Source organism: Microchirus variegatus (genome assembly GCF_963457635.1).
Source record: "Microchirus variegatus genome assembly, chromosome: 19".
NCBI classification, from domain to species: Eukaryota; Metazoa; Chordata; class Actinopteri; order Pleuronectiformes; family Soleidae; genus Microchirus; species Microchirus variegatus.
In genome coordinates, this window is record NC_139820.1 from 7,175,247 (window position 1) to 7,189,468 (window position 14,222).

The window sequence follows — 14,222 nt, forward strand, 5'->3', positions numbered from 1 at the left end:
CCTAATGAGGTTGCACATTGCATTATGGTAGCCCTACGCTAATGCTAATCACGGCCTTGCTAGCTTACCTTTGGAAACAGGTTTGCCAAGTTAGCTGCAAAGTAGTAGCATGCTAATGCAAAAATATATATGTGATTGCGTATTGGTGAATGGACACCGACTTTGTGGTTTCAGTATAACACCATGTTCTGCTGTGAACCGTATGAAAATGTCTAATGACCCACCGTGAGGACAGCCTCTTCACTCCCACCTCCCCGCTCCAGACAGCGCAGCTGCTGTTGATGAGCCACTGCCTGCTCCTTCCTTGAAAATCAAGGATTCACACTATCGGGCCATGCACAACCCATATCCAAAGTCTTAGGGTGATCTGACTAACGGTCAGCGAGATATGCCTGTCACAGACACACAGACGGACAGACAGAGGGACGCAACTTGCTTTATAGATAAATGGATGGATTAGTTTGTTTTCACAGCCTTAGAATAAACTTTTTGAATATACTTTATTCAAGTCCTTGTTTTATAGGGAGGCCTCCAACTTAAAACCACCGTGTTTCTGCACAAACCTGTAGAGCTGCAATTATTTATTTTATGACTTATGACCATAAAATGGCAGAAAATGTTTAAAAACGTAAATGACAATGTTCTCGAATGTCTTTGTTTGTCCACGAACCAAAATGATTCCGTTTTAATGATTTCTTTGTTGTGTGGAGCAAAGAAACAAAGTAAATATTCACATTTAAGAAGCTGAAACCATCAGAAATCTTGTTTTAATCATGAAATAAAAGCTTCAAACCAATTAATCGATTATCAAAATAGTCGATCGATTAATAATTGATTAATCTATGACTTGTTTCAGCTCTGCAAGTCTATATGGACATTTTAAAAATGTCTGCTTTTTTGTCTTCTACGCCACTATTTCATACACACTGAACCTTTACGTGTTGCTTTTACAGAAGTTTCCACTAAAGCTATACATTGCAACCACATAATTATATGTACAGTATACATTTTGTGTGCATCTGTTTGGTGCTGTGGTCAAAATATTGGAATGTAATGTATCCGTCTTTCCTACTTATTTTTCTCAGTGGCTGAAGGCAGAAACCTGATCCCCATGGATCCCAACGGCCTCTCCGATCCATACGTCAAGCTGAAGCTCGTGCCAGACCCCAAAAATGAGACCAAGCAGAAGACCAAAACCATCCGCTCTAACCTCAACCCCAAGTGGAACGAGACCTTTACTTTGTGAGTAAATCAGCTGCTGTTATCCTCACCCTGCAGCATACTTTTCAATATCTTTATCATAGCTTGAACAGATAAGATTAAAAAAAAAAAAAAACTGGTGCTGCTGTTTCTATTATGAGTGTTTATTAATTCAGCTGTTTTTTTTTGTATACCCATAATGGCATCTATCTCTGTGTTGCACAGTAAGCTGAAACCTACAGATAAGGACCGCAGGCTGTCAGTGGAAGTGTGGGACTGGGACCGTACCACCAGGAATGACTTCATGGGAGCCCTCTCTTTTGGCGTCTCTGAGCTCATGAAGTCTCCAATCTGTGGCTGGTAACCCTTCACTTCTTTATGGAGTGACATTTTACTCTCTTACCTATTACCTATCGTGAAGTTGAGTTGTTTTAGGCCCAGGAGTTTTGACGACTCACTCAACGCAATGCGGTGGAAATTCTTTAAATTATTACATAAATTTAATGTTCTTTTTACAGTGATGTTAATGTACACTTATACTATATTTTAATACACTCCAGCAAATCAAAAACGTGTTGGCAATTCTTCTATAAGCACTAATAGTCCCATCAATTCCCAAGTATGGAATTTAATTTGAATAATTTCCAGGTCTTGGAAAAATGTTTTTGTTGTTTCCAACACATTATTATCTAATTTTCTAAAGTAAATTATACTAATATACAAATCAAAACAAGTTCACTACCTGTAGATGATACGAAACTAATAAAACTGGCTGTAGGACGTTGTCGGGTTACTATGGTAACCGTATTTTTAACCATTTAGCAAGTCTCGGTTTAGAGTTCATTCACTTATATGAGCTACAATATGTAGGTAAAAATGCCTTGTAATACATTTTTCATTCATTTACATAATAAAGATCTAACAGTTGGTATTCAGATGTTTAATAATATTGTCTGAAAGAGTTTTCTGGAAATTTGAGTCTGGAAAAAAGTATGGAATTTTGAAATGGAAAATGTGTAGGAACTCTGGTAATAAGAGTAATAAGTGTATCCCAGATAAGCAAGAGACATTACATGATCTCTTGATTGACAGTTGCATTCTTGTCTCCTTTGAAATGCATTACGCTATCATTAAAATAAGGCATGGATACTTTTGGTTTAATATGAAATTAGTACAACATTTGCATAGCAAAAAAGAAAATAAACCGATGTATTTATTTTATTTTATTTTTACAAAATACTCCCCTTCTTCTTCTTCCCTTTCTCTTCCTCTTCCAGGTATAAGTTATTGTGCCAGGAGGAAGGGGAATACTACAATGTTCCCATCTCGGAGGAGGATGATGGTAATGAGGAACTGAGGCAGAAATTTGAGGTGAGGGTCAGATTTGAATCGCCGTCATTTTGCATTAATATCACGTTTGTCTGCTGTGGGTTGACTGAATTGTGAGCTAATGTCTTGACTAGATTATCAGATTATCAGACAACACTTTTACTGAAATTCCTGCAGGTTTAAAGTCGCCCTGAGAGGCATTTATATCAAATTTTGACGTTATTTAGATCAATGAATCGCTTTTCATGCAATCTACTAATAATTGGGTGTATGAGCATCTGTGCTGTTGTTCAACCCACCCTCAGATGTTCACTAGAGAGCTATTGAATGGTCAAATGGCCTCTTCAGCCGCACAGCTGTTAAATTAAACATGACACAATGCAACAGCTGCAAGTTTCAAAGACTTCCTCAGCCCTAGGTCATTCGGCAGTGGGAGTTTAATTTTTATTATGTACAAAAAGTGTGTGTGATGTCTGCATCGATGTCTCTTAGCATTTGTTTCTTGCATCAGAGAGATTTCTCTTTTTAGATTAAATCAAAGCAGCACATGGCAGGACGGGCTTTGATATGTGCACTGCCCGCTGTCTTTTGATCTACAGAGACATTTCTGTAAACTGAAAACCTGGTTCATGAATGCAGGGAGATGTTTTAATAATGCATCTAATTTCCTTGGTTGGATTATTTAGGTAAATAACACAGGGTAATTCCATAAAATATTAAATCAAGACAAAAAACTCAAGTCAAGACTTGAATTTGTATTTATTTACATTTATAAACAGTATTGCACGCTAATGCTAATTGAAAATGAAAGCATTTGCGTTGTGCCTAATGAGGTTGCACAGTGTTTGTATTATGTTAGCCCTACGCTAATGTTAATCGTAGCCTCGCCAGCTTACCTTTGGAAACAGGTTTCGCCAAGTAAGCCGCAAAGTAGTAGCATGCTAATGCAAAATAAATATGTGCTCGCGTATTGGTGAATGGACACCGACTTCGTCGTTTCAGTATAACGCCATGTTCTGCGGTGAACCGTGTGTGAAAATGTCTCACCCACACCGTGAGGACAGCCTCTTCACTCTAGTACCGCTCCGCTCCAGACAGCGCAGCTGCTGCTGATGAGCCGCTGCCTGCCTGGTGTAGTGCGATAAATCGGCGAAAATTAAAATTCCTCTTAAAAAAAAATGTGAATCTTTTGCAGTTTAGCAATCTGAATAACGGTCAGCGAGATATGCTGCATATGACACAGTCAGACAGACACACAGTCATAATGCCACTCGACCATACGTTATTTTCAAACACACAATATACAAGGCAGCCTTCCGAGGTGGATGAGGAGACACTACTCCACGCTTTTGTTCTTCGTCCGTTTTGCCGCAGCGGCGTCTCTGGCCTGCTGAGAGCCAATCAACGTCTTTGTGGTCCTGTGATTGTGTCTCATGTTATACAGCTGCTGACCTCCCGCTTCGACTTATGACATTTCTGCTACACTGACGCAGACACACAAAAGCTTGTTCTTATCCTGCACATAACCTCCTGAAAACCACTTCTATGGCATTGGATGATTTGGCCAATTTAAAACTAAAAATAGTGTCTTTATTTTTTTAAGCGTCTGAGTCCTTCGTTGCCCAAAATGCATTGTCCAATTAACTTTATTGTGTTTATCTTTTTTGGATGCTGGACAGTCATCTCTGTCCTCCTTTTCCCTTTTCTCGTCATAAACCCCTTTGTGGTTTTCTCACTTTTTCCCTTGGCCTCCTGTTTCCCACTTTGTGCATGGTGAGACTTAAACTGTCCAAATGCTTCTTCATCCTGTGTCTTATTTTTATATTTAATATAAGAATGTCTTTGTTCCTCTCTCCCCTTTTTTGCCCCTGCTCTCAGGACTGCCAAATTAACTTTAATCTAAAGGTAGCCCTCTGCTCTCCTCTCCTCTCCCTCTCCTCTGTCTCATCTTGTTGTGGTGAAACGTTCCCTCACTCCTCCACATGTCCGATCACAAATTTACCGCTAAATTGTGCAAAATTTGTTGGGCATTCATAAAAGGAATTTAAAACAAATAAAATAACGAATCAAATCGGTGTTGTACGACAATAAAGTGTACGGTCTGTGTTTTTAAAAAAATTTCAGCACACATTTCCAGACATATGTGTGATGTGGAATATGTGGTGCATTGAGCCGTTGAGGGAAGGTGACTTGTGTGTTTATTTCTTACTAAGTGAGTGTGCAGCTCTTTGTTTCCACTGCTTCCTATTCCTGATATAGTTTGTCAGCGGATGTTTCGTAAAGCCTGACACTGTAATATTCACAGGTCACAGCTTTACATAATGTCTTCATTAGTACGTGTCTTGTCTGTGATAACTGTCTGTCTACATCTCGTGTGCTCAAATGTAGAATAGAATAATTTACAGCCTGGAAGTATGTATATATATATATATATATATGGTCTTTTATTTTTATTACTTCCATTATTTTATTTATTTTTTTGAAGCATTATGAGTCGCACAATTTCTTCTTTTACCCACAAACATCATCGGACCAGTTGTCACATTCACTGCAGTACACACGTATAAGAGAAAACCAAGAGTGACCACTAGATGTCAGCACTGTCAACAAAATATGAGAAAAAAAAATGTACTTCCCTGTTAGTGTGTGTGTGTGTGTGTGTGTGTGTGTGTGTGTGTGTGTGTGTGTGTGTGTGTGTGTGTGTGTTACCGCTCTGGCATAAAGTCTCACTTTGTCAGGATCTTAAGTCCTCATGGGGACCAAAACCTGGTCCTAATTGCCTGAATTCCTAGACATGTAGCTGTGATGGTTAAGGTTAGGGGTGAGTGTCCTCACTGGGACTGCGGTGCAAGAATAATATGTGTGTGTGTGTGTGGATTGTCACCATCGGCTTGTGTCGGCACCTGGCTTATGTCACCTTAATGATGTCCAAACTATTTTAGTCATCTTTTGGTGTAAATATTTTATTTTGTGTTCTATTATCGAAACATTTTTTTTGTGAATTCCTTTATAACTGTGTAATGCAGAGGTGTCTAACTCATTTTCACTGAGGGCCACATCAGCATAATGGTTACCCTTAAAGGGCCAGATGTAACTGTCATACAGAATAAATGTAACCAAATATAATGTAAAATAAAGGTAACTACTCTGTAACATATTCCTAACGCAATCACCATGCATTGTGGGAAATGTAGTTTATGGTCAACACACGCCTTAAAGCAGCATAGACCTATTTTAACACTGATTTTTAAGACCAATTAATCACTCACGGGCCACATAAAATGACGTGGCGGGCCACTTCTGGTCCCCGGGCCTTGAGTTTGACACATGTGGTGTGTAATGTGACGACACATCTGACCCCCATCTGAGCCCACGTGTCTGTGTGCACGAGCCGCACACGGCGGCAAGCCCGTAAGTGTACAAAGTGAATCAGGACCTTTTTGGCTCCCCTCTCCCTGTGGTTTCAGGCCCAAGCGGTTGCGGAAGACTCTGATCAGGTGCGTGTGAGAGGAAGGAAGCACGGCCGGTGCTCGCTCGGCTCGGCTCGGCCCCGGCCAGGCCTCCTTTCATTGGCTAAAGCTCACAGGTGTGCTGTGGTTGGGGTTGCAGTCTGCTCTGCTTTGACGTTTGCCGCCGCTCTCCCAGATAAGGAGCAGACGATTTGTAGATGCCATTAACACTGAAGCTGCTCAGCATTGGTTGTTTTAGAGATAAAAGTCAGATTAGTATGAGACTAGGTGTGTGGTGAATGTTGCAGTGATGAATTAGGATATTTGTTAAACTATTCTGTTTTGACTATACTTTAATGACCCTCAGTGAGTAGTGGAGGTACTTTACACGCCTTTGCACTGATTTTGATCCAGGGACAGAAATAAATGTTGATGTTTTTAATGGAAATATGTTTGAATAGATCTATTTAAACACTGGACCTTTTTTGCAGCATGTTGATGAAGGTTATGCTTATGACTTTGAGGTACAGCATGATTTTGGATCTGTTTTTTTTGGGGCTTGGCTGAGTTTGACAATGTTTTGTGTTTTGTATGGAAAGACTGAAGGAGAACACAGCTGTTGCCTCTGGGAGATTTAGCATGACTTAAAGAGGATCTTTTTGCATCTTTTGAAATATATGTCCGCGTTGGAGACCGTTGTCTGCACATGCATGCTCATGGCAATGCCACAGTTTGGCATTCTTACCTCTTCATCAGGTAGCCGTGCAGTCTTGTGAAAAATCCGAAGTGGAGCTGTTAGATTTGGTGTGATTACAACAACATTTTTACCACACTAATAATGTAGGATGTGATTCAGTTATGTAATCATTTGGCTGGTACATGTTTACCATTATTATACGGGGGAATTTGATGTTAAAGGTGCATTATGTAATAAATGTAAAGCAACTGGCCGTAAATATGTCACAGACACCCAGGAATAATGTTCATATAACAAACTGAACTCACCAACAACAACAGTACAGCCAAAATATTCGCATTTAAAAAAATCATTTACCGCAAATCATGTTTATGTTTTGAAATCATGTTTTGGCATGTGACGCCACCTACCGCCTTCTACCAATCATTGCAGTCAATAGAGTCTCAGCTGCCGAGCAACCACGGGTTGCCAGTTACGTCTGCGCTACAATGGCGGAGAAAACGAAACCTAAAGGACCTCAGTATTTTGAATTTTAGTGTAGTAACCGTTTTTGGCCACATTCTTACATATGGCGCCTTTAATTACTTTAGATTTTTTTTTTTTTTTAGACAATAGTTTTCCTTTACCTTTGTTAGCCAGTTTCGGCGTGTATTTCCGCCTTCCTCAGAACTGTCAACTGATGTTATCAGCTGGTCCACTTCCTGTTCCATGATCCACGGGGCCAAAAGTAAAGGAAAACTTACGATTGTCTAAAAAAACTAACCAAAAAACGGAGTAATACAAAATGAACGTTCACAATAGATTACTTTTAATGTTTGTGTTAAACAGTAATCATGTGACATGCTTGCTTAGTATTTTACGGCAAAAAAAAAAATTTCAAGTAGACATTTCATGGTTTTAGGTCTTCAACTAAAGGTTTTTGGGGGATTTCACATCAATTAAAATGTTCCAACAGGAACAGCCTGCACTAAGGTTTTAATGGAGTTTAATAAGAATATATGGATATTTTGTTAAACGATGGCCAGTAATTGAACAAGATGACAATTGTACATAAATAATACACAATTTATCAAATTGTACCTTTTTGTACGGATACATTGTTTTTATCACATTAGCTCCATAGTTACGGAAGCCCTAAACGGCCATGGATTTTACTTTTTTTATGCACTGTTTTCTTTTTCTTTTTTATATAGAGATAACGAGATAATAAGTCGTTATCACGAGAGAAAAAAAACTTTGTTATATAGAGATAACGAGATAAGCCGCTATCACGAGAAAACAACCATTGTTATATAGAGATAACAAGATAAGTCGTTATCACGAGAAAACAACCTTTATTATATAGAGATAAGTCGTTATCACAAGAAAACAACCATTGTTATATAGAGATAACGAGATAATAAGTCATTATCTTAAGATAATGGTGCATTAAAAAAAGAAAAATCCAAGGCCGTTTGGGGCTTCCTAACATAGTCTCATTTCACCACCTTAAGTTTGAATGTGTATGTATTGTATATATAGAGAATAATGACTCCCATTTTGGTATTGAAATGCAAACATCTGGATGTTCGTGTCTGTGATAATCTCTGCAGAGGTTTTTGGGCCCCAAAGAAACTTAGTTCCCAGACGGTTCTGCATCCTTTCAACTTCCTGAGATAAGGTCCACATTTTAGGAATTCAGGAACAACTTCTTTTGTTTGTTTGTCTGAACTACTTACAGTAGCTTTTACATGATTTGTGCATTACCTTGAAGATTTGTTTTTTCTTACACATCTCATCTTCTGTGCCCTGAGTGCAGAAAGCTAAACTAGGCCCAGGTAAGAAGGTGTTTGACGAAACGGACGATGACGGCTCCAGCAAGCTGCCATTCAACAGCCTGGACCAAGTTAAACTTGTTGACTTCTCCTTCCTGGCTGTGCTGGGGAAAGGCAGTTTTGGCAAGGTGAGTCGCCTGAGCTGAAACCAGTGTCAAATTTAAAGGGGACATATTATGCAAAATCAACTTTTTAATAATTTAAATCCCTATATTTGGGACTCTGGACGTCCTATCGGTCGGCAAAGTGTGAAAAAAGATGACTCACTTATGTTTTTGTGGTCCTCCTCAGTCTAAAGTACAGGAGATAAAAGACGCGATGTTGACTTCCGCACTCATTGGGACGTCACAATGCGCTAAATTCCTGGAATTGTTGTCTCGCGGAGCCTTGCTTTGTCCGTAAAACATGTGATTGCTAGCGAGGGCAACGGTATCCGAAAACCGGAAGTCCGCAAAAAGTTCTATTCTTGGCTCCACAGTGCAGCACAGAGTCCTACGCAAACTTCCAGCCTCAGAGGATTTATCTGTCCAGTGGATACATGTTATATATGACGGCAATGTGCCTGCTAGAGCCTGCAAATGATCACTTTTCCAAATGCTACTGTTAGCTCCTAGTAGCCTCTGTGGCTGATGTCATTTCCTATCCATTAAGTGTCATTTCAATTTTATTTAAGGTGGACCTTTAAGGTGGACCTTTAAGGTGGACCTTTAAGGTGGACCTAAAGAGATACTACTAAACCGAGCGCTCTGAACAGGGCTGTTTTGGCAGGGTGATTGAACTGCTGTGGTGCTTCATCCTTATGGTATTTTGACCAAAGCATGTCACAGACATGTTCATTAGGACACCAGGGAACTAGGTTAACTTGGAGAAATAGGGATTAATATGACCCCTTTAATGTATATCTTATTATCACTGGTAGCAACTTGAATGAATCGTCTAAGAATGATCTTTTCCGTCCCCATCTCCATCAAGGTCATGCTGGCCGAGATGAAGGCCAATGAAGAGTTGTACGCTGTCAAGATCCTGAAGAAGGACGTGGTGATCCAGGATGATGATGTGGAATGTACCATGGTGGAGAAGAGAGTCCTGGCCCTGCAGGACAAGCCGCCCTTCCTCACGCACCTCCACTCGTGCTTCCAGACTGTGGTAGGTCAAATGCTCCTGGACACACACATCAGGACAAGTCACCTCAGTTCAGGTCAGGTCTGATTAATTCATGAAGGGGCTTTTAAGCTAAACACATTACTCATAAAGAGAGCAGAAGGGACATATACTGTATGTCCAGGACAACAAAGGAAACAAACAATCTCTAATTAGAAAACTGAGCGAGAATGTGCATCTGTTTGTACACGCACACATGCACTCTTGTACTGATGTATAATAAACACAAATTTCTGTTTTAAATTAAGAGCAATTTATCTTCTGAACCTGATTATGTAGCTGGCATATATGCACATTCATGCACACACATTTTGTTTTTCAGCTGGTGACTGGAGTGTTATGGTCATATGATCGATGTCCCGTCACATATTATGTCAAATATTCTGATTAAATAAAGTGGGACAAACTCCAGAGACGTACATTTATTTTCACATCTTTCATTAGACATTTTTTTTTGTCCTGTTGCTTCCATTCAGTTTTGTCTAAATTACTACAGCAGCTGCTATAACTGCTAACTAGTTTAACTTGGAGAAATAGGGTATAATATGGGACGTTTAACACTGCAGACAAACGTATGAAGCAGGAAGAGGCAAATACTATATTCATGTGTACACAAACACGCATCCTCCCTTTCACAGAATAAGGGCCAATTCCAATTCCTATCTTAACCCTCAAGCTCAACCCTTAATCTTAACTGGCCCTCAAAACCAAGTGTTGAGGGTTATTGTGTCACTTAGAAATGGGACACCCCTTAAATGCAGATACGTCTTCAGACTGCAGGGGGCAGAATAACGCGAAAGCTGCGTCCAGTTTGTCAACTCCAAAAAAGAAGAAGAAGAACACATTTACGTCAGGATTATTACGATCCGTTTGTCAGTCAAGTTATTAGGTTGTCAGTTAGTTATAAGATGATACTCATACAAATACCACAACCACGGACATATTCAGCTGACAGTTACCACACACCACGGCTTATTGAAAAGTAAACCATAGCGAACGATCTTATCAGATTGGTCTTTATTGTGGTTTGGTGCTTCAGACAGTTGTACATCCACGGTATTGTCTTGTGGAAACAACTTTTACAGTTTCATGGTGATCAGTCAGTGTTTCGGTAAAAACACGAAACAAAGCCAGGGCCCACAGCCAGGCAGTTTTTGATCTCATTAACCGATGAATATAACACATTTAGTTAAGTAAGATTTTTTTTTTCTGCTACAGTATTGTATTGAGGTAGTAAAAATAATTAAGAGAAACAACTCATAATATCATTTTGGTTTACTATGTTTTTTTTTTCTAGTACAAGGCTATCAAAACACAGCTGGCTAGACTGGGGCCAGGTCACACTTGCCATGCTCTGTCAGAGACCAGCAGTGACGGGGAGATTAAAGAGAATATTTCCTGACAGATGTCAGTGTTGAGTGTTTTTCTTTTTCTATGCAGCGCTTTCATGTGGCATTTTTAGGTCACCTTGTCATGAAAAGTGTAGCTGAAACAATGGATCGACTCAGACAGCGAAGGCTACGGGAATGTGCAACACATGTACCGCATCCAGCTGCTATAGATATTTTACAGCGAATAGAAACGGCTTTAGGGATGCATATCTTCCTCTACCGTCAAAATCATTCTGCACCTTGTGTCTCTCTCTGTATGACCGCAGGATCGTCTCTACTTTGTCATGGAGTACGTGAACGGAGGAGACCTCATGTATCATATCCAACAAATTGGCAGGTTCAAGGAGCCTCAGGCAGTGTAAGACTTCCCTGTTTACTGATTTAGATTTATAATGTAGCTTTACCAAGGTAAAAATGTGGATATGATAGAATAAAGCCTTGCAATGTGTCATTGCAGGTTCTATGCAGCAGAGATTGCTGTTGGTCTCTTTTTCCTGCACACTAAAGGAATCATCTACAGGTGAGTACTATCTAGTTTATACATCGTGCATAGCACTGTGCACATATCAAATGATTTCTGAACCTTTATAGGTAGAAAAAGTTTAGTAGAAATAGTTTTAGTTTAATTTTCCAATTTCCCTGTGGGGATTAATAAGGTATTGTGATTCTAATTTTGAAAGCCCAACTGATTAAAAATAATACAAAGAAAGGTCCGAAACCTCAAGGACATTTTGAATCCGTCTGTGACCTCAGGGATCTGAAGTTGGACAATGTGATGCTGGACTCTGAGGGACACATTAAGATTGCCGACTTCGGCATGTGCAAGGAGAACATGTCAGACGGAGTGACTACGCGCACCTTCTGTGGCACTCCAGACTACATAGCCCCAGAGGTGAGTGACTTGTCAAGATGTGTGTGCATATGTGAGTGCATGTTTTTTTTATTATTATTATTATCATTATTATTTATGCACATGGTCATCTCTGTCTGGACTCAGCCTTTGTCACCCTTGTGCTTGCAATTGAGGTCACTGCCTCTGGACAAACCTTCAAACAGACATGGTCTCTCTCTCACACACACACACACACACAAACACATATTCTTGTTCTGGTTAGGTTTAGCAAGCACACGCATATGAATAATGCATATCCTAGCCTCTAACCCTAACTTTAACCATTACAACGAAAATACCTAATCCTAATTCTAACCCTAACCCTAAAACAAGGTGTTAAGCAGGAAAGGACCAGCCAAAAATGTCCTCACAAGGTCAATATGTCCACATAGCCTACATCCACACACACACCCCCACCCACCTAAAGACATAGGCATCCTGAGTTAGACAGACATCCATTTTGTCTGCTGGCAAGTCCAATCCAGTCTTATCATCACTGTGTTGGTTTTTATTTGAGTTACTTAAGGCATAACCACCATCCATGTTGATAATCAATGAATCGGTTATAACAGATAATTAATAAACCTCGTATTTTAGCTTATTAAATGTACATATGTTCAGGTTTCTATGTTCCTCTGTGCCAGTAAATTAATATTTTAGTTTTTTGGACAAAAGAAGTGGTCATACAGTACAGTTAATCTTTACCGTGCCTATGGTCTCATCTTTCAGTTTCACTTCTAATAATGGAATGAAATCTTACTTTGTTGCCCAAGCAAGTATTTATTGCCAAATATTAAAGCTGACTTTGAAACTAATATATAAGCCAACTCCTTAACTTTCGGTCAGTATTTACAAGATAACGTTAGTGATTGAAACCTCCAATACTGACTGAACGTTGTTTTTCAGCAGTTGCCCTAAAATGAAAACGGTTTTAAAACTGTGTTGTGAGGGGACGACAGCGGAGCACTGCCGCAATCTGCCTTATCGAAAACCAGGGAATTACAATGCGTATAGTCAATTTCTAAGTGGGAAAAACATTACAGTTGTGCAACAAACTAAATATATCAGTTTTATCCTTCCCCAGAAGTGTTAAGTTAGTAACACAATACACGCAAATATTCTTAAATAGCAATCTACACTCTTAGAAATAAAAGTGCTAAGTAGAAACCATGTAAGGTTCTTCCGCTTGTCCTCATAGGAGAACCCTTTTTGGCTCCAGGTTTTAATAAAGGTTCCACCTGGAACCCATTTGGAGGGTTCCACCAAGAACCCTTTTACAACTCTTTATTCAGGAAAGGGGTTTTAAAGGGTTCTCTGGATCAAGATGGTTCTTACGGGAACCATTAGTGTTACCAAGAACCCTTGGAAAAACCCTTTAACCGGGAAAGGGTTTTTCAGAAGCAAATGGTTCCAGGTGGAACCTCAGCCCTTAGAAGGACCATTTTGGAACCCTTATTTCTAAGAGTGCAGTGACGTGCGAGCAAATAGCAACCAAATATACCTCTCTCACCCCCTTTCCAATAGTGGAGTCTAGTTTTGTTTTAATACAGTTTCAGGTAACTATATTAAAACAAAATTGTTATTGCATTTCTGCTTCTTCTCCTTGTTCGTCTTGTCTCTCTAAATCACACTCTAATTTTTAAATTAAAGCTTCAATGTAAGCTCAGGGAAATTGCCATGGTGGATTTGGTACTCATGATTTTATCCTTTTTTTGTGTGTTTAATGCCTACAACCAGATACAGTAACAGGGAAAGTCTGATGCAGCGTCTTTGTATGTTCATTCTCTATGAATCGATTTGTTTCGTCCATCTCTTTAAGCATTATTAGTAAGTTGACTGATACGTAATGGCGGACTGCTTTATCGATTCCCTCGGAAACACTCTCTGACAGACTGGAAAGATAATTCCGCTTCATGGATGCAGGGTGAACATGCTGTGCCCTTTGAGAGTCAGAGTGACGCTAATGCATCAGCCAAGGATGACACAGCAGGAAGCAGAGCACAGCAGCTTCTGTTTCCATAGACAAGACACACATTTCACGTCACACTCTGAAAGCTAGATCGCACATACAGTACATGACGACTGACACACAGTCACTGTGGGTGGATATCCAATCTTAAAGGGGTCATATTATACCCTATTTCTCCAAGTTAAACTAGTTCCCTGGTGTCCCTAATGAACATGTCTGTGACATGCTTTGGTCAAAAAGACTATAATGAAGCATCACAGTTGTTTAGTATTATCAGTATAGGTCCACCTTAAAGGTCCACCTTAAAAAAAAAGTAAAAC

The 14,222-nt window shown here is 39.6% G+C and overlaps 1 protein-coding gene across 2 annotated transcripts in view; it reads left to right on the forward strand.

Moving 5' to 3' along the window:
• prkcaa (protein kinase C, alpha, a) overlaps window positions 1-14,222 on the forward strand; it is a 129,391-nt gene that overhangs the window by 90,847 nt on the left and 24,322 nt on the right. Inside the window, exons 6-14 of one of the 2 annotated variants that reach the window (XM_083906522.1) lie at window positions 1,086-1,242; window positions 1,426-1,560; window positions 2,478-2,571; window positions 5,997-6,026; window positions 8,474-8,617; window positions 9,462-9,635; window positions 11,308-11,399; window positions 11,499-11,561; window positions 11,795-11,933. In XM_083906522.1, coding sequence (XP_083762648.1) covers window positions 1,086-1,242; window positions 1,426-1,560; window positions 2,478-2,571; window positions 5,997-6,026; window positions 8,474-8,617; window positions 9,462-9,635; window positions 11,308-11,399; window positions 11,499-11,561; window positions 11,795-11,933 — 1,028 coding nt within the window. The remainder of the gene's footprint in view (window positions 1-1,085; window positions 1,243-1,425; window positions 1,561-2,477; window positions 2,572-5,996; window positions 6,027-8,473; window positions 8,618-9,461; window positions 9,636-11,307; window positions 11,400-11,498; window positions 11,562-11,794; window positions 11,934-14,222) is intronic. The other variant, XM_083906523.1, reaches the window with a different exon arrangement.